The sequence below is a fragment of the Macaca mulatta genome, chromosome 14 (assembly GCF_049350105.2).
Source record: "Macaca mulatta isolate MMU2019108-1 chromosome 14, T2T-MMU8v2.0, whole genome shotgun sequence".
NCBI classification, from domain to species: Eukaryota; Metazoa; Chordata; class Mammalia; order Primates; family Cercopithecidae; genus Macaca; species Macaca mulatta.
The window spans coordinates 12,597,763-12,617,008 of NC_133419.1; the positions used below are offsets into that span (position 1 = coordinate 12,597,763).

Consider the following 19,246-nt stretch of genomic DNA (forward strand, 5'->3'; position numbering starts at 1 on the left):
GCACCTGGTCCAGTTTGGGTGACTGATTCTACTGCCTAGATTACAGCTCTGAGGGCAAAACCCCTCCAGGGAGGGCACCACTAGCAACACAGAAGTCACACAGAGCTTTTAAAAACACTTCTAACTAATTCATTCTAATATATTATTTCTTATGTATTATTATTTAGTCAACTAAAATAACTGTGAAGACTGTAGGAATGAGGGGGAAAGTTTTCTATAGTGCTACATGAAAATAGAACCTGTAATTGTGAATTTGTAAAACTCCATAAACATATGACTATGGGTTATATGAAAATAGACAAAATTAAAATTAATTGTGAGGGCTGGGAAATTGTAAATTTCCTTTTCTCAGTATTCTTTAATAATTCTCTTTCAACTTACAAAGTGTATGTTTTAAAGAAAGCCCAATGATGAAGATGTTGACTCTTAAGCAGCGTGCCTACGCCATTCTTGCCTGTGGCCCTCATTCTGCCTGCTGTGCCTTTGAAGGATTTGGCTCAGGAGGCTGGGATCAGCTTCCCTTCGCAGAAGGAGCCATACCAGGTTGGAAGTGGGGAGTTCCACTTCAACAAAGCCCTGGGCCACTGAGGGCAGGGAGCTGCAGGGAGGGCGGGCCGCTTTCCATTCCGAACGCACAGCTGGCTGCCTCTTTTCTTTGAGTACACTTGGGCTGAGGCAATGAACAAGCACAATTGCTTCGCCTGCAGCGCCCTCTCGTGGCAGACTTCCTCTAGAGATAGCAGCCAGGCAAGGCCTGCATGCCAGCATTGCTGACAAATCACTTTTGAGGCTCACAGTTGAACAAAAAAGTATGAGAATGAGTCACATTGCATTTACATGTATGTCCTGGGAAAGGGTTGTGTCCATCACTTGAGGCGGGACCAATGGTCTGGGGTGGGGCAGCTGGGCATCTAAAGAGAAGCTGGAAGCCAAGGCTAACGTCCATCATAAGTAGTTACCATCCGCAGACTGAACCCCTATGCCAGCACAGCTCAACGTGGCTTTTCAAAGAGGTATTCGAGATCTGGGGCACGCAGTCTCTGCTCTTTGTTTTTGTTTTTAGCAAAGTCTCTCAGCAGGGCCATGACTTCATTTTCAAATATTTCTGGGGCTGGTTTAGCTTCTGCAAGAGAAGAGTGGGCAGAAAAAATTATGCCATAATCAGTCAATGCTCAGGTATGAGAATCTTAAAACTTGAAACATTGGCCAAGAACCACAGATGGATATATAGACTGTCTCCATCCTTCTTCTAAATATACACGATGTTAGCCTATACCAGGGGGTGGCAAACTGTGGGAGCCTATATTTGCAAGTCGTTTTATTGGAACAGCTGCTCCCAATGGTTTACATATTATCCATGCTGCTTTTGTGTTACGACAGCAGAATCGGGTACTTGCAACAGAGACCATATGACTACAAGTAAAATATTTACTATCTGATCCTTTATGAACAAGTTTGCTGACCCCTGGCCCGCACAATCTTAGCTGTACTACTTTGCTTTGCATTTGTCAATTCCATTGTTCCCCAGACATTGTGTTTTCCCTTGCAATGTATACATTTCTTGAAACAAAACCTCTTTCTCCTTTGTCAATCAGTTAGAGGTCCTCAGTTTTAAGAGACAGAAACTAACAACTCTAGTAAACATAAGCAAAAAGGAATTTATTGGAAGGATATTAGAGGCACACAGAACTGTCATGGGCCTAAAGAACCAGATTTCAGTGAACGGGCAAGAAAGATACTGAGTCAGAAGAATGAGAAGGTCAGCCTCGGTCTACGGCAGCAGGTCTGGCAGTGCACTGCTCCCTCTGACCTTTCTCTACACCCTCGGGACACTTATTTAAGATGCCAATTACAAGCAAAGCCTCCCACTGCCAAAGCCGAGGAAATGTGCTCCAGAATTACCCTTCCACCAACTCTAGGTATGATGCCAGGAGAGAGAATTCCTCAAAACCAAGTCAGATTCTCCCTTACTCGGCACAGGGCCTGGCATCTAGTGAGGGCTCTGTTTTCATGTGACAATCAAAATAAGATCAAAGAGGTTTTGGCTTCCTCCAAGAATGCAGAAAGTTGGAAAGAATATCACACTCACTGTAACAACAAAAAAAGCCACATAAACTACAAATATCATGACTCTTCTCAAAGATATCAGAGAGCTGAGGTCACAGGGTAACCCAACAGATGAAACCTAAGAAAAAAGAGGCCCTTCAAAGGAGAAACAAGAGCCGTGTACTTGCTCACCTGTGGCAGGCACAGGAATAAGAGACACTGGACAACATACAAATGGGTAAAAGAAATTCAGCTAAAAAAAATTTTTTTTTTTGGCCGGGCGCAGTGGCTCAAGCCTGTAATCCCAGCACTTTGGGAGGCCGAGATGGGCGGATCACGAGGTCAGATCGAGACCATCCTGGCTAACACGGTGAAACCCCGTCTCTACTAAAAAATACAAAAAAAAAAAAACTAGCCGGGCGAGGTGGCGGGCGCCTGTAGTCCCAGCTACTTGGGAGGCTGAGGCAGGAGAATGGCGTAAACCCGGGAGGCAGAGCTTGCAGTGAGCTGAGATCCGGCCACTGCACTCCAGCCTGGGCGACAGAGCAAGACTCTGTCTCCAAAAAAAAAAAAAAAAAAAAAAATTTTTTTTTTAAATTAATACAGACAGGGCCAGCCTTATGTTGTCCAGGGTAGACTGCAGTAGCTAGTCAGAGGTGCAGTTCCACTATTGATCAGCACAGGAATTCTGATCTGTTTCACTCCTAGCGTGGGCTGGTTCACCCCTCCTTAGGGAATCGGGTGGTCACCTGCTTCTGAGACGTCAACATATTGATGCCAAGCTTATTACAGCAGACACCTGACCTGTATAGTGCACTGCAGCCCAGAACTCCTGGACTCCAGCAATCCTGCTGCCTTCCAGGGCAGCCGGGACTGCAGGCCTGTGCCACTAAAATTTGCAATGAATTGTTAAAAGCCAAGTGTGGAGGCTGAGCGTGGTGGCTCACGCCTGTAATCCCAGCACTTTGGGAGGCCAAGGCGGGTGGATCACGAGGTCAGGAGATCGAGACCATCCTGGCTAACACGGTGAAACTCCGTCTCTACTAAAAATACAAAAAATTAGCTGGGCGTAGTGGCGGGCGCCTGTAGTCCCAGCTACTCGGGAGGCTGAGGCAGGAGAATGGCATGAACCTAGGAGGTGGAGCTTGCAGTGAGCTGAGATCGTGCCACTGCACTCCAGTCTGGGAGACACAGCGAGACTCCATCTCAAAAAAAAAGCCAAGTGTGGGCTAGCATGAGTGTATAAAACCACAGATACAGGTTGGGCACAGTGGCTCACACCTGTAATCCCAGCACTTTGGGAGGCTGAGGCGGGTGGATCACCTGATGTCAGGAGTTCGAGACCAGCCTGGCCAACATGGTGAAACCCGTCTCTACTGAAAATACAAAAATTAGCCAGGTGTGGTGGCGGGCGCCTGTAATCCCAGCTACTCGGGAGGCTAAGGCAGGAGAATTGCTTGAACCCAGGAGGCAGAGGTTGCAGTGAGCCAAGATTGTGCCACTGCACTCTAGCCTGGGCTACAAGAGTGAAACTCCATCTCAAAAAAATAAATAAATAAAAATAAAAATAAAACCCCAGACAAATGGAATATGCACCCACTCACAGGTTCTTCTCACAAAGGTGTGCTCTTGACAAAGACTGGGTAGAAAGCAGGAGGCTAGAAAGAACCTCCCTCATTGATAAAGACCAGGAGGAGGGGAAAAGCCAATGCGGCCAAAAAAATGCACATCCCAGTGCTTTGGGAACCCAAAGCAGAACTGCTTGAGGCCAGGAGTTTGAGACCAGCTTGAGCAACACAGTGAGACCCCATTTCTACAAAAACAAACAAACAAAAATAGCTGGGTGTGGTGGCATGCACCTCTAGTCCTACCTACTTGGGAAGCTGAAGCAGGAGGATTATGTGAGCCGAGCTCGAAGCTGCAGTGAGCTAAGATTGCACCACTGTACTTTAGCTTTGGTAACAGAATGAGACCCCGTCTCAGGAAAAAAAAAAAAAAAAGCATAAAGCCCAGCCTGGACTCTTTTCCTCTACCCCTATGGGAGAGGCACTATCACTGAGAAATCCCAGCTCCAAGACCCAGGACCACATGGGCTACTTGGGACTAAGGCTAGACCAGGACAACAGAGAGTGCCATCCCAACCTCTCCTCTCCTGAACCAAGCATCAGGTGGAAAGCAACAGGAAGGCTGCTGCACTGGGGGATGACAAGAACACGGACAGAGATTCCCTCTGAGACACAGAAATGCAAGGAAGGCTGAGAGCTGAAGGTAGAATAGGGTTTCTCTTAAGAAACCCTTGGCCAGGCGCGGTGGCTCAAGCCTGTACTCCCAGCACTTTGGGAGGCAGAGGCGGGCGGATCACAAGGTCAGGAGATCGGGACCATCCTGGCCAACACGGTGAAACCCTGTCTCTACTAAAAATACAAAAAATTAGCCAGGGGTGGTGGTAGGCACCTGTAGACCCAGCTAGTCGGGAGACTGAGGCAGGAGAATGGCGTGAACCTGGGAGGTAGAGTTTGCAGTGAGCCGAGATCGTGCCACTGCACTCCAGCCTGAGTGACGGAGCGAGACTCCGTCTCAAAAAAAAGAAAAAAAAAAAAAAAAGAAGAAACCCTTTGGAGGCCATGTGCGGTGGCTCACGCCTATAACCCCAGCACTTTGGGAGGCCCAGGAGGGCGGATCATGAGGTCAGGAGATCGAGACCATCCTGGCTAACACGGTGAAACCCCATCTCTACAAAAAATTAGCCAGGCGTGGTGGCACGCACCTGTAATCCCAGCTACTCAGGAGGCTGAGGCAGGAGAATCGCTTCAACCCGGGAGGTGGAGGTTGCAGGGAGCTGAGATGGCTGGGCGACAGAGCCAGCTTCCACCCTAAGCACATGTTAACTAACACTAGACACTGGTAATGCAATGAAGGTAACCAAAGCAAAAACAAAACCCAAGTTGAGCTTACCTCCCAACTCACTGACTTGATCCCCATACTAACAGTAAAGCAGAAGCACCCCGATTGTAAGCATAAATACATACCTCAGTCTTTACTGTCTTACCCCAATGTCTAATAATCAACACAAAATTACTAGAGACACATACACGAAAGAAGGAAAAACAACACGCTGTCAAGGGACAAAGAAATCAACAGAAGCAGATTGAGGGATGACCCAGACGTTAGAACTATCAGACAGGGAATTAAAAATGACTATGACTAATATTAAAGGCGCCCGTGGAAAAAGCAGACAAAATATATGAACAGATGAGAAATTCTAGCAGAGTTAGAAACTCCAAAAGTCAAACGGAAATGCTAAAAATAAATACAGTAGCAGATATGCAGAATGATTTCAACAGGCTCATCATGAGATTTGGCATCATCAAGGAAAGAATTAGTGGAAGATAAGTCAAGAGATATTATCTAATACAAATTACCCAAACTGATATACAAAGAGAAAAAAGAGTGAAAAAACACAAAACAGAGAACCCAAAAGCTGTTGGACAGACTGAGCACAGAGGCTCACGCCTGTAACCCCAACACTTTAAGGGGCTGAGGTGGATGGATCACTTGAGGCCAGGAGTACAAGACCAGCCTGGCCAACACGGTGAAACCTGTCTCTACTAAAAATACAAAAAAATTAGCTAGGCATGGTGGCACGTGCCTGTGGTCCCAGTTGCTCAGGAGGCTGAGGCATGAGAATCACTTGGACCCAGGAGGAAGAGGTTGCAGTGAGCCAAGATCACGCCACTGCACTCCAGCCTGGGTGACACAGCAAGACTGTCTCAAAAAACCAAAAAACCAAAACAAACAACCCCCACAAAAGCTGTTGGACAATATTAAACCATTTAACTAAGTATAACTAGAATCCTAGAAGGAAAAGAGGGAGAAAACAAAGCAGAAGAAATATCTGAAGGGATAATAGCTGAGAATTTTTCAACAATAATAAAAGATGAAAACGCAGATCCAAAATGCCCAGAGAACCCAAAAGCATGATAAATATCAAATAAATACCTACATATATAATATTGAAATAGCTAGAAACCAAAGACAAACTATTGAAAAGATTCAGAAAAAGAAGATACACACAAAGGAACAAAGATACAGCAGACCTCGTCACAAACTATGGAAATGAGAAAACAGCACATGGTAACACAAGAGGGAATGTGAAGCTGGCGACACACCGAAGGTAACCAGAGCAAAACCAAAGCCCAAACCCAGTGGAACTCTTGACTACCTGATCTTGTACACTAAGAGCTGGAGGTAGAAGTATATCTATTTAACAGAAGAAAAAACATTGTGACCCTCGAATTCTGTATCCAGTGAAAGTATCTTCCAAAATGGAAAATCTGGCCAGGCATGGTGGCTCACACCTGTAATCCCAGCACTTTGGGAGGCCAAGGCAGGTGGATCACTTGAGCTCAGGAGTTTGAGACCAGTCTGGGCAACATGGCAAACCCTCATCTCCACAAAAAATACAGTAACAACAACAAAAATTAGCTGGGCATGGTGGTGCAGGCCCATAGTTCCAGCTATTATGGAGGCTGAGGTAGGAGGATCGCTTGAGCCCAGGAGGTGGAGCCTGCACTGAGCCATGACTGCACCACTGTACTCCAGTCTGGGTGACAGAGTGAGATCCTGTCTTAGAAAGAAAAAAAAAAAAGGGAGGAGGCGGGGGTGGGGGGCAAATTTGAAGAGACACGTCACCAAATATACATAAAGGGCTGATAAGCCCATGAAAAGATCCTCAATATTATTAGTCATTCCAGACATGCCAATTAAAGCTATAGTGATATACCAATATATACTTCTTGGAACGGCTAAAAACAAAAACAAAATCCTGATAATACAAAGTGTGGGTAAAGATGTGGAACACCAATCCCTCCCTTCAGGTCCAACACCCTGGCAATCACTGATTTGTCCCTGTAAATTTTGCCTTTTTCAGATTATCATGTAAACAGAATCACATTCTTTGAGCCCGATTATGTACTGAGTATGTACTCTTTGAGTCTGACCTCTTTTTTTTTTTTTTTTTTTGAGATGGAGTCTCGCTCTGTCGCCCAGGCTGGAGTACAGTGGCATGATCTCAGCTCACTGCAACCTCCGACTCCCCGGTTTGAGAGATTCTCCTGTCCCAGCCTCCCAAGTAGCTGGGATTACAGGCACCCACCACCACACCCAGTATTTTTAGTAGAGACAAGGTTTCACCATGTTGGCCAGGATGGTCTCGATCTCCTGACTTCATGATCCGCCCACCTCAGCCTACCAAAGTGCTGAGATTACAGGCGTGAGCCACCGCGCCCGGCTGAGTCTGACCTCTTTTGCTTAGCACAGAAGTTGGCAAACTATGCCCTGTGAGCTAAGAATGAGTTTTAGAGATTGGATCTCACTCTTGCCCAGGCTGAAATGCAGTGGCGTGATCATAGGTCATTGCAGTCTCTGAACTCCTGGGCTCAAGTGATCCTCCCAAGTAGCTAGGAATACAGCGCGCACCACCAAGCCCAGCTAATTTATTTTTATTTTTGGAGACGGGGTCTATGTTGCCCAGGCTGGTCCCAAACTCCTGGCCTCAAGAGATCCTTTGCCTCAGCCTCCCAAAGCGCTGGAATTACAGGTGTGAGCCACTACATCCAGCCAAGAATGATTTTTCAATGGTTGGGGGAAAAAAATCAAAAGTATATTTCATAACTGGTGAAAACAGTATGAAATTCAAATTTCAGTGTCCACAATAAGGCTTTATTGAAACACAATCATATTCTTTTGTTTATCCGTTGTCTGTGGCTGCTTTCATGCTACAAAGGTCGAGGTTTGAATAGTTATGAAAGGCTGTATGGCCTGCAAAGCCTAAAATATTCACTCTCTATATGTACTATCTATATTTACCTATTACAGAAAAAGCTTACTATCTATATTTACCTATTACAGAAAAAACATATTAAAAGTTTTATTTATTTACTTATTTTTGAGACAGAGTCTCATTCTGTTGCCCAGGCTGGAGTGCAGTGGCCTGACCTTGGCTCACTGCAGCCTCTGCCTCCCAGGTTCAAGCGATTCTCCTGCCTCAGCCTCCTGAGTAGCTGGGACTACAGGCACCCGCCACCACACCCAGCTAATATTTCGTAGTTTTAGTAGAGACGGGGCTTCACCGTGTTAGCCAGGATGGTCAGGATCTCCTGACCTCAGGTGATCCACTCGCCTTGACCTCCCAAAGTGCTGTGATTACAGGCGTGAGTCACTGCACCCAGCCTTATTTATTTTTTTGAGAGAGTCTCGCTCTGTCACCCAGGCAGGAGTGCAGTGGCATGATCTCGGCTCACTGCAACCTCTACCTCCTGGATTCAAGCGATTCTCTTGCTTCAGCGTCCAGAGGAGTTGGGTGCACCACCACACACAGCTAACTTCTGCATTTTTAGTAGAGACGGGGTATTGTCATGCTGGCCAGGCTGTTCTCAAACTCCTGGGAGGCAGGAGTTTTGTATCATTTCTGATACAAATATTGAGACACAAAAACAGCAGTCGCAGAGTGTGGCAGAAATGAATGACACATCCCCTAATATCCAATTTTCATCGATAACAGAATCTCCAACATAGCGGGGCAGATGGAATAGACTATATTATTTTTCCTTATGGTCAGATGTAGCCAAGTAACTAAGCTGTGGCCAATGGCAAATAAGTGGGAGTATGCTGGATAATTTCCTGAGCGGGATCTACCAAGGAGGGGTATGCACTTCCACACACTTTTTCCGGGCTGAAATGTGAACAGGACAGCTCCAGCAGCTGTCCTGCATCAAGAAGTAGACAATACATGCTAGGATGAAAGAGCAGCAAGTTGGGGTGACCTGGACCCATGACTTTTTGACGCCCCTCTGTTAGCTCTGGAGTGTGCCTTCCTCTGGACTTCCGTCATGAGAAAGACCGTTCTACCTGGTTTAAGCCATTATTGTTTTGGATTTTTTTTTACTCACAGCTAAAGTTAATCCTAACTATACACAGTTAGAATTCATTCCTCATAAAGGCAGTGTCTGAATGAAACTTTTTTTTTGAGACATAGTCTCACTCTGTTGCCCAGGATGGAGTGCAGTGGTGCAATCTCAGCTCACTGCAATCTCTGTCTCCCAGGCTCAAACGATTCTCTTGCCTCAGCCTCCCAAATAGCTGAGATTGCAGGTGCCCGCCACCTTCCTCGGCTTATTTTTGTATTTTTTGTAGAGATGAGGTTTCCCTGTGTTGGCCAGGCTGGTCTCAAGCTCCTAACCTCAAGTGATCCATCCGCCTCAGCCTCCCAAAGTGCTCAGATTAGAGGCATGAGCCACCGCGCCCAGCCAGAATGAAACTATTGAGGAGCTCTGGCTATGCAGACTTAGTTGTCTGATTCCATTCCATTCCCAGCATGGTTCTTCTTCAACCTTTGACACTGTGAGCGTCACATACCCTTCCACTAAACTCCTTTTTGCTTAAGTGAGACAGACAAGTTTCTACTCTGTCTTGCAAATAAAGAACCTTAACTGTTAAAACAAATTTTATACACTTAACAAAAATTTGAACAGTGTTTGGGTTGAGTGTCTACTTCATGAATAAAAGAAAAAAATTATAGGCCAGGCACGGTGGCTCATGCCTGTAATCCCAGCACTTTGGGAGGCCGAGGCAGGTGGATCACCTGAGGTCAGGAGTTCGAGACCAGCCTGACCAATACAGAGAAATCCCGTCTCTACTAAAAATACAAAATTACCCAGGCGTGGTGGCACATGCCTGTAATCGCAGGTACTCAGGAGGCCGAGGCAGGAGAATCGCTTGAACCTGGAAGGTAGAGGTTGCGGTGAGCCGAGGTTATGCCATTGCACTCCAGCCTGGGCAACAAGAGAGAAACTCAGTCTCAAAAAAAAAAAAAAGAGAAAAAAAAAGAAAGAAAGAAAGAAAGAAAAAAATTATCTAGGATACAATTCTAGACTCAAATCAGCCTATTTTCACATTATGCTGCTTATCGTGCCCAGTACCTGTGGCCCAGTAGTAAATATCCCAGTCATTACTAGGCTCATTAATCAGGCGGTCATAGAGATTCAGCTGCTTCTCTGTCATGTGCTGCAGGTGTTCTTTAGCAAAAAGGCTAAAAACAAGAAAGAGAAAAAGAAAAAGAGGTTGAGAAGGCTATGTCTAATAAAAGAGAAGTGACACCAAGAATCCTACTCCCGGGAGTCTCTCTGAACCTACTCTGGCTCAGGAGGCTGCCTGATTTAAAAAAAAAAAAAAAAAAAAAAAAAAAAGGCTCCCAGTCCCATACCTAAGAAGAATGCAGTTTTCCAACATTCCCCTCTTTCTGCTCTCATAGAGCAGGCGGGCTCTTTTGGTTTCTATGGATTCATCAGTTCTCTCCTGCCATGGAGGCAAAGGGATTTCAATCATGTCCTTTTGGGAATCTGTTGGGCTGTCACCTCTGTAGAAGCGTCTGAATGATGTCACGCTGAGCAAAGGAGACAACAGGCTGTGCCTTGACAGAGCAAGCATCTGAAAAGAACAAACCACAAACATCTTTACAGTAATGACAACTATCATCACTATCATTTACTCAATGCTTACTAGGTGCTGAATGCATTCAATCACATTTAGTCATGAGGAAATTATGCTGCTGGCCAGGCATAGCGGCGCATACCTATAATCCCAGCACTTTGGGATGTTGACGCGAGCATGATTACTTGAGTTCAGGAGTTCGAGACCAGCCTGGGCAACATAGTGAGACCCTGTCTCTACAAAAAATACAAAAATTAGTCAAAGTGGGGTAGTCCCACCATGATGCCTGTAGTCCCAGCTACTCAGGAGGCTGAAGTGGGAAGACCATCTGAGCCTGGGAAGGTCAAAGCTGCAGTGAGCTGTGATCGTACCACCGCATGCCAGCCTGGGCAACAGACCCTAGCCCCCCGAAAAAAGAAAAGAAATTATGCTGATATTGTCCCCACTTTACAGCCAAGGAAAGAGAGGCTCAGGAAGGTTCAAAAACTCACCCCAAATCATCCAAATAGTAACTGCAATTAGAATTAAAACGCAGTCCTAACTGCAAATGTGTCCTTAGCCAGTTCCTTGCCAGAAAGTATGCCGGCAGAAACAATTTTTCCTTCCTTTGCACTCCCTTAACATTCTTACCGTATGGTTTATACTCTACTCACTCACCTGTGTCAAATCCTGAGCACACAGAGACAGCATGACCCCTAATCCCCCAAAGGCTCCCAATCCAGAGAAGTGGACAAACTATCAAGATATGATGTCAAGGTGGTGACCTCAGCAAGAGGTGAAGATGGTGGAGTAGGAAACCCCAGATCTTCCTCCCCTGATGGAGACACTGAGCCAACAGCAACAAACAAACCAATTCCCTATGAGAAATCCAGAAACCAGTGAGAGGCTCCTGCTCCCCAGGTGAGCACAAAACCAGTTGCATCAAAGCCAGCAGAACAATTTGTAGCACTCATATGCCAGTCTCTCCCCTCCCTGCCCAAGCATGATCATGAGATAACCCCCAGCTCCTAGCTTCTACCTAAGATGGAAAGAGAAGACTGAAAAGTATGTATAATGTTCGGACCTTTGGGAGGATCAGGTTTCTGTTTTGTTTGAATCTAAGTACTGACAGAAAAGGGCAGCAGGTTGAGGGAGAACAAAGAACCATGGAGAACAAAGGTGACAGTTTAGACTGGCAAGCACTCACTCCCTCATCACTCATCCTTGGCTCAGTGCAGAACAAGCAGGAGAAAACTCCCACCTCCCAGCTTCTCCCTAGGGAGGGAAAGAGGTGCAGTGTGCATCCAACATTCTAGCTTTTCAGGGGCTCCCTGGGGAACTGGTTTCTGTCTCTAAGCACTTGAAAGGATCTAGCACACTCTAAATGCCTCGTGGCTTGCTGCTGATCCAGAGCTTCCCTGAAACCGCAGAGAAAGGCCAATACAGCCCATTGGCCTCTCCCAGGGTTAGGGGGAGTGGAGTGTGCATCTAACATTCTGACTTTTTTTTTTTTTTTTTGAGATTGAGTTTCGCTCTTGTTGCCCAGGCTGGAGTGCAACGGCGTGATCTCAGCTCACCGCAACCTCCGCCTCCCAGGATCAAGCGATTCTCCTGCCTCAGCCTCCCGAGTAGCTGGGATTTCAGGCATGCCCCACCACGCCCGGCTAATTTTGTATTTTTAGTAGAGACAGGGTTTCTCCATGTTGGTCAGGATGGTCTCGAACTCCTGACCTCAGGTGATCCACCCACCTTGGCCTCCCAAAGTGCTGGGATTACAGGCGCGAGCCACCACACCCTTGTAACATTCTGTCTTTTGGAGAAGCTACCAGAGGGACTGGTTTCTGTCTTGCCCAGCTTGGGGCACTGATGGGACATGGCATACTCTAAAAGTCTGGAGGCCACCGAAGAAGACAGCTGGGAGACTTGCAGCAGCTCCAGAGAAACTGCAGTATCACAGGCAGACACTAGAGGGAGCAAGAAATTACGAGCTCCTGCAAAAGGAAACCGGCAAGTCCCTCTCATTGGGAATTTACATCCACAAGTCCAGAAAAGACACATCCTCAGGAAAGGATTGAGAGGTCCTCAGAATCTCTATCCATGCTGACTGGTGAAGGCCAATCACCAGTACAAAGACCAGGAGAGACAGATGATTTTTCAAATGTAGAAATCACCAGTACAAGTTGCCAAGTACATGAATAAAGAGGGAAACATGGTCCAATTAAAGGAATGAAATAAATCTCCAGAAACGAACCTTAAAGAAACAGAAGTATATGAATCACCTGATAAAGAATTCAAACTAGTCATAATAAAGATGTTCAATGAGCTTTGGAAAGTGATGCTTGAACAAAATGAGAATACCAATAAAAAGACAGAAAACATTAAAAAATAACCAAATGAAAATTTTGGAGCTGAAGAATACAGTAACTGAATTGAAAAATTCACTAGAGGAGGCCAGGCATGGTGGCTTACGTCTATAATTGTAGCACTTTGGGAGGCTGAGGCTGGAGGATCACTTGAGCTCAGGGGTTCGAGAACCAGCCTGGGCAACACAGTGAGACCCCGTCTCTAAAAAATAAAACTATATAAAAATTTGAAAATTAGGCCGGGCGCGGTGGCTGACGCCTGTAATCTCAGCACTTTGAAAGGCCGAGGCGGATGGATCACGAGGTCAGGAGGTGGAGACCATCCCGGCTAATGTGGTGAAACCCCATCTCTAATAAAAAATACAAAAAATTAGCTGGGCGTGGTGGCGGGCACCTGTAGTCCCAGCTGATAGGGAGGCTGAGGCAGGAGAATGGCGTGAACCTGGGAGGCAGAGCTTGCAGTGAGCCGAGATCGCGCCACTGCACTCCAGCCTGGGCGACACAGCGAGACTGTATCTCAAAAAAATAAAATAAAATAAAATAAAATAAACACAAAAATTTACTAGAGAAGATCAATAGTAGACCTGATCAAGCAGCGGAGTCAGCAAACTCAAGGACCAGTCATTTGAAATAAGGGTTTTTCCTAAAAAAAAAAAAAAAAAAAGAATGAGAAAGAGTGAAGAAAGCCTTAGGGACTCCATCAAGGAGATCAATATACACATTATGAGAGTCCTATAGGAGAAAGACAGGGGCGGAAAGCTTATTAGAAGACATAATTGGCTGGGCTCAGTGGCTAATGCTTGTAATCCCAGCACTTTGGGAGGCTGAGGTGAATGCATCGCCTGAGATCAGGAGTTCTAGACCAGCCTGGCCAACATGGCGAAACCCCGTCTCTACTAAAAATACAAAAAGTAGCCAAGCATGGTGGCGCATGCCTGTAACCCCAGTTACTGGGGAGTCTGAGGCAGGAGGATTGCTTGAACCCAGGAGACACAGGTTGCAGTGAGCTGAGACTGTGCCTTCGCACTCCAGCCTCAGTGACAGAGTGAGACTCCATCTCAAAAAAAAGACATAATGGCTGAAAACCCCCAAAGTTGGGGAAAGAAGTGGACATCCAGATTCAAGTCCAACAGATCTCAATTAGCACGAACCCAAAGAAGTCCACACTGAGACATATTTTAATCAAACTGTCAAAAGTCAGAAAAAGCTGGGTGCAGTGGCCTGTGCCTGTAGTCCCAGCTACCTGGGAGGCCGAGGTGGGAGGACTGCTTGAACCCAAGAGTTAAATTACAACCTGAGCAACAAAGCAAGACCCTATCTCTTTAAAGTCAGAAAAGAGACACCAGGGATGTGCACGCACACAGAAATGTGAGGACACAGTGAAAAGGTGGCCATCTGCAAGCCAAAGAGTGAGGCCTCAAAAGAAACCAAACCTGCCAACACCTTGCTCTTGACTTCTAGCCTCCAGGCTAGAAATTTCTATGAGAAAATTAATTTCTGTTTTTCAAACCACACAGGTTATAGCAGCCCCAGTAAACTAACACAGCATGCAATGAAAATTCAGATTCCCAAGCCCCACCATAAACATTCTGGATCAGAATCTCTAGGACTGGGCCTTGGTGAATGAATTTTTAACAGCCCTCTAAGAGATTCTGATGCAGACTGAAGGCAGGGATTCCTACTTTCTGTACTAAAATAACATGGTTGAGTAAATTCTACAGAAATAAATGCGGATGGGGAGGACTATCATCATCAGTACAAGGTAATTATTCTAATAATTGGGATGTCTTATTATTTTAGCCAAATTTCACCCTTTTTTTCCTGTTACTATCAAGGCAGCATTCCATACAAGAAACAATAATGGTTGTCACATAGTTCCAGGGAATTGTGTGACACTGTTACGAGTTGCGTTAAATAATCACCGGAAATTTCTATTGGAATATATTTGTCTTTGCAGGCAGGAATAGCTCTCTATAAAAAATAGCTGGGCGCAGTGGCTCATGCCTGTAATCCCACCACTTTGTGAGACTGAGGCGGGCAGATCACTTGAGGTCAGGAGTTCAAGACCAGCCTGGCCAACACAGTGAAACCCAATCTCTACTAAAACACAAACATTAGCCAGGCATGGTGTCCTGTAGTCCCAGCTACTCAGGAGGCTGAGGCAGAAGAATCACTTGAACCCGGGAGGCATAGGTTGCAATGAGCTGAGATCGGGCCACTGTACTCCAGTTTGGGCAACAGAACGAGACTCCATTTCAAACAACAACAACAACAACAACAACAACAACAACAAAATGCAGCCTAGATAGAGCAACAATAACAACAACAAAATCCCCAAAACTCTAAGAATAAAGGTTTATAAGACATTACAAAAAATTTATGAAAAATAATTGTATGCTTCTCTGGCTCATGTTTTATATCCTGTCAGTTAAAGACAGTTATCTTTCCAAAAAAAAACTGTCAAAAGTCAAAGACAAATTTTGGAAGCAGCAAGAGAAAAAGCAACTTACCACATATGAGAAGGCCTCCAAAAGACTATCAGATTTCTCAACAGAAACCTTGCTGGCTAGGAGTGGGATAATATAATTCAAGATGCTGAAAGAAAAGAATTGCCAACCCAATATACTTATATCTGGCAAAGCTGTCCTTTAAAAACGTTGGAGAAATAAAGACTTCACCAGATAAAAGCTAGGGAGTTCATCACCACTAGACCTGCCTTACAAGAAATGCTAAAAGAAGTCCTCCAAGTAGAAAAGGAAAGACACTAGACAACAAAAGAAAATCACGGTCTATAATCCCAGCACTTTGGCAGGTCAAGGCAGGCGGATCATGAGGTCAGGCGTTAGAGACCAGCTTGGCCAACATGGCGAAACTCTGTCTCTACTAAAAATATGAAAATTAGCTGCGTGTGGTGGCACACGACTGTAATCCCAGCTACTCAGGAGGCTGAGGCAGGAGAACTGCTTGAACCCGGGAGACAGAGGTTGCAGTGGGCTGAGATCACGCCACTGCACTCCAGCCTGGGTGACAAGGCGAGACTTTGTCTCAAAAAAAAAAAAGAAAGAAAGAAAACATAAAGCTCACTGTTAATGGTAAATGTATAGACAAATACAGGGCTGGATGTGGTGGCTCACACCTACACTCCCAGCACTTTGGGAGGCCGAGGCAGGAGGATCACGAATTCAAGAGATAGAGACCATCCTGGCCAACATGGTGAAATCCCATCTCTACTAAAAACACAAAAATTAGCTGGGCCTGGCGGCACGCACCTACACTCCCAGCTACCCAGGAGGCTGAGGCAGGAGAATCGCTTGAACCCAGGAGGTGGAGGTTGCAGTTAGCCAACATCGTGCCACTGCACTCCAGCCTGGCAACAGAGCAAGACTCCATCTCAAAAAAAAAAATATATATATATATATATCTGCGTGTATATATATATAGACAAGTACAGAATACTATAATACTGTAACTATGGTATGTAAATCACTTTTAATTTTGGTATAGAAATTAAAGACAAAAGTATAAAAATAACTATAAAAATTTGTTAATGGAGACAATATAAAAAGATGTAATTTGTGACACCAATAACATAAAAGGGGTCATAAAAGAGCAGAGTTTTTGTATGCAATGGAAATTAAGTTATCAATCAAAACAGATTGTTATGTTTTACATAAGCCACGTGGTAACCACAAAGAAATACCTGCGTAAGACATACAAGGAAATGAGAAATTCATTTCTCAAACTATGTGACTACAAAAAGAAAAAAAAGTCAATGAAATATAAAGGATGACAAGAGTGGAAAAGAGGAGCAAAAAAGTTGTAAGACAGAGAACAGTTCACAAAATGGCAACAGCAAGCATGGTTGGCCCTCCATATCTGTGGGTTCCACACCTGCAAATTCAACCAACTGCACACTCAACCAACTGCACACTCAACCGTGGATCAAAAATATTCAAAAGAAATAACAAATAATACAACAATTTAAAAACAACTGAGATATAGTATAACAAGTATTTACATAGTCTTGACATTGTTTTCGGTATTATAAGTAATCTAGAAATAATTTAAAGCATATGAAAGGATGTGTGGGGTGGGGGAGACATACCTAATGTAAATGACGAGTTAATAGGTGCAGCACACCAACATGGCACATGTATACACATGTAACAAACCTGCACGTTGTGCACATGTACCCTAAAACATAAAGTATAATTAAAAAAAAAAGGAAAGAAAAAAAAAGAAAGGATATGTGTAGATTATATGCAACTACTATGCCATTTTATATGAGACTGAGCATCTGCAGATTTTGATATCCACAGAGGGTCCTACAACATTCATCCCATGGATACAAAGGGATAATTGTACTTCCCTATTTTATTTTATTTATTTTTTGAGACAAGGTCTCACTCCTAATGCCCGGGCTGGAGTGCAGTTGCAAAATCACAGCTCAATGCAGCCTTGACTTCTCAGACTCACTCCCACCTCAGCCTCTCAAGTAGCTGGGACTACAGGTGTGCACTACCACACCTGTAAATTTTTTTAGTAGAGAAGGGGTTTTGCCATGTTGCCCAGGCTGGTCTCGAACTTCAGGACTCACATGATCCACTCACCTCGGCCACTATTTACTTTAAGTATAAATGGATTAAACTCCAGGCTGGGCACGGAGGCTCACGCCTATAATCCCAGCACTTTGTGAGGCCAAGGTGGGCGGATCACGAGGTCCGGAGATCGAAACCATCCCGGCTAACACGGTGAAACCCAGTCTCTACTAAAAATACAAAAAATTAGCTGGGCATGGTGGCGGGCGCCTGTAGTCCCAGCTACTCGGGAGGCTGAGGCAGGAGAATGGCATGAACCCGGGAGGCAGAGCTTGCAGTGAGCTGAGATCACGCCACTGCACTCCAACCTGTGCAACAGAGCGAGACTCTGTCTCAAAAATTTAATAATAATAAAATAAAATAAACTCCCCAATCAAAAGACATGAAATGGCTGAATTAATTTCTAAAAAAAGATTCAACTATATGCTGTACAAGAGACATTTTATTAAAACCTGGAAATCAATGGCAAAAGAAAAGCTGAAAAATTCACAAATATGTGGAAATTAAACAACACACTCTTGAATAATCAATGAGTCAAAGAAGACATCAAAAGGAAAATTAGAAAATACCTTGAGACACGCCGGGAATGGTGGCTCACGCCAGTAATCCCAGAACTTTTTGGAAAGCTGAGGCGGGAGGATCACTTGAGGCTAGGAGTTTGAGACCAGCCTGAGCAACATAGTGAGACCCTGTCTCTCCAAAAAAAAAAAAAAAAAAGAAAAAAGAAGGAAAACAACAAAAAACAAACAAAAAGGAAACATCCTGAGACAAACTACAACCCAACATATACAAAATTGTGAGATGCCACAAAAGCAGTACTAAGAAGGAAGTTTATAGTGTAAACACCTACATCAAAACAGAATAAAGATCAAGTCCCTGGGTCTATAGGAAAAAAAAAAAAAAAAAAAAAAAAAAGAACAAAGACAAGGATGGGGGTAGGAGGGGAAGATAGAGACAAAGTTCGTTACTTTGTAAGAGCAGGATAGGAAAAAAGAATAAGTTCCAGTGCTCTATTACATATTAGAGTGACTACAGCTAGTAACACTGTACTGTGTATGTCAAGATGGCTAGAAAAAGATCTTGAAAAGTTATCACCACAAAGAAATGATAGAGATTTGCGGTGATGGACATGCTAACTACGCTGATTTGATTATACAATGTACACACGTATTAAAACATTACACTGTACTCCCATAAACACGTTCAATTATTATATGTCCGTTATAAACAAAACAAAGAGCTCAAGATACTATGTGAAACCACGAAAGGCATTAACGACTAAAGAACGCGGAGAAGGGGCGTCCAGAGGAAGTTGGGCTAACCCCACCTGCGACGTAGGTGAGAGGTGAATTGAGTCTTGGACGATGACTTATCGTTTAAGCAGTTATTTCCAGACCGGCACACAGTAGGCTCACCAAAGAATGGAAGCGACCTTTATTTCCTGAGCTGCAGAATCGGCCTCTCCCTGGGCCTGCCCTTGCCCTAGGCTATCGGGCAGACGAACGCTCCCCAAGATAGAGACCACAGAAGAAGACAAAGTGTAATCCGCGCTGCCGCCCGCCCCGGACGCTAGAACGTTCTCTCTCCTCACCCGCGATGAAATCGAGAACACTGTGGACACCGCCATTTTCCCCACCTGCACCGGAAACCGGCTGCCCGGGCACTTCCGGGAACTCCTAGCCTCACGGCCAGCCGACTACGGCAGCCACGGAGGACCTGAAGCGGAAGGTGCGTCCTTGCGTATGCCGGAAGTGGCGGTGCGTGTGACGC

General features: G+C 44.9%; 1 protein-coding gene across 7 annotated transcripts; it reads right to left on the reverse strand.

Annotated features, from left to right (window-relative positions):
- Positions 1–316: 316 nt before the first annotated feature.
- SDHAF2 (succinate dehydrogenase complex assembly factor 2) lies at positions 317–19,199 on the reverse strand. Of its 7 annotated transcripts, none has more exons than XM_077960363.1 (5): positions 19,068–19,130; positions 10,679–10,766; positions 10,310–10,533; positions 10,026–10,135; positions 339–1,123 (listed from the first exon to the last, which is right to left on the reverse strand). In XM_077960363.1, exons 3-5 carry the CDS (start codon positions 10,531–10,533, stop codon positions 993–995), a joined length of 465 nt encoding a protein of 154 aa, XP_077816489.1. In that variant the 5' UTR covers positions 10,679–10,766; positions 19,068–19,130; the 3' UTR covers positions 339–992.
- Between the last annotated feature and the right edge of the window lie 47 nt (positions 19,200–19,246).

Excerpts from the sequence above, each read along its gene's own strand:
- SDHAF2 (XM_028832505.2), bottom strand. The coding sequence starts at position 19,103 with ATGGCGGTGTCCACAGTGTTCTCGATTTCATCGCGGGTGAGGAGAGAG. Across the intron at positions 10,136-10,309 it reads GAAAACTGCATTCTTCTTAG|CCTTTTTGCTAAAGAACACC; the intron begins GTATGGGACTGG and ends TCTTGTTTTTAG. Across the intron at positions 1,124-10,025 it reads TATTTACTACTGGGCCACAG|AAGCTAAACCAGCCCCAGAA; the intron begins GTACTGGGCACG and ends CTTCTCTTGCAG.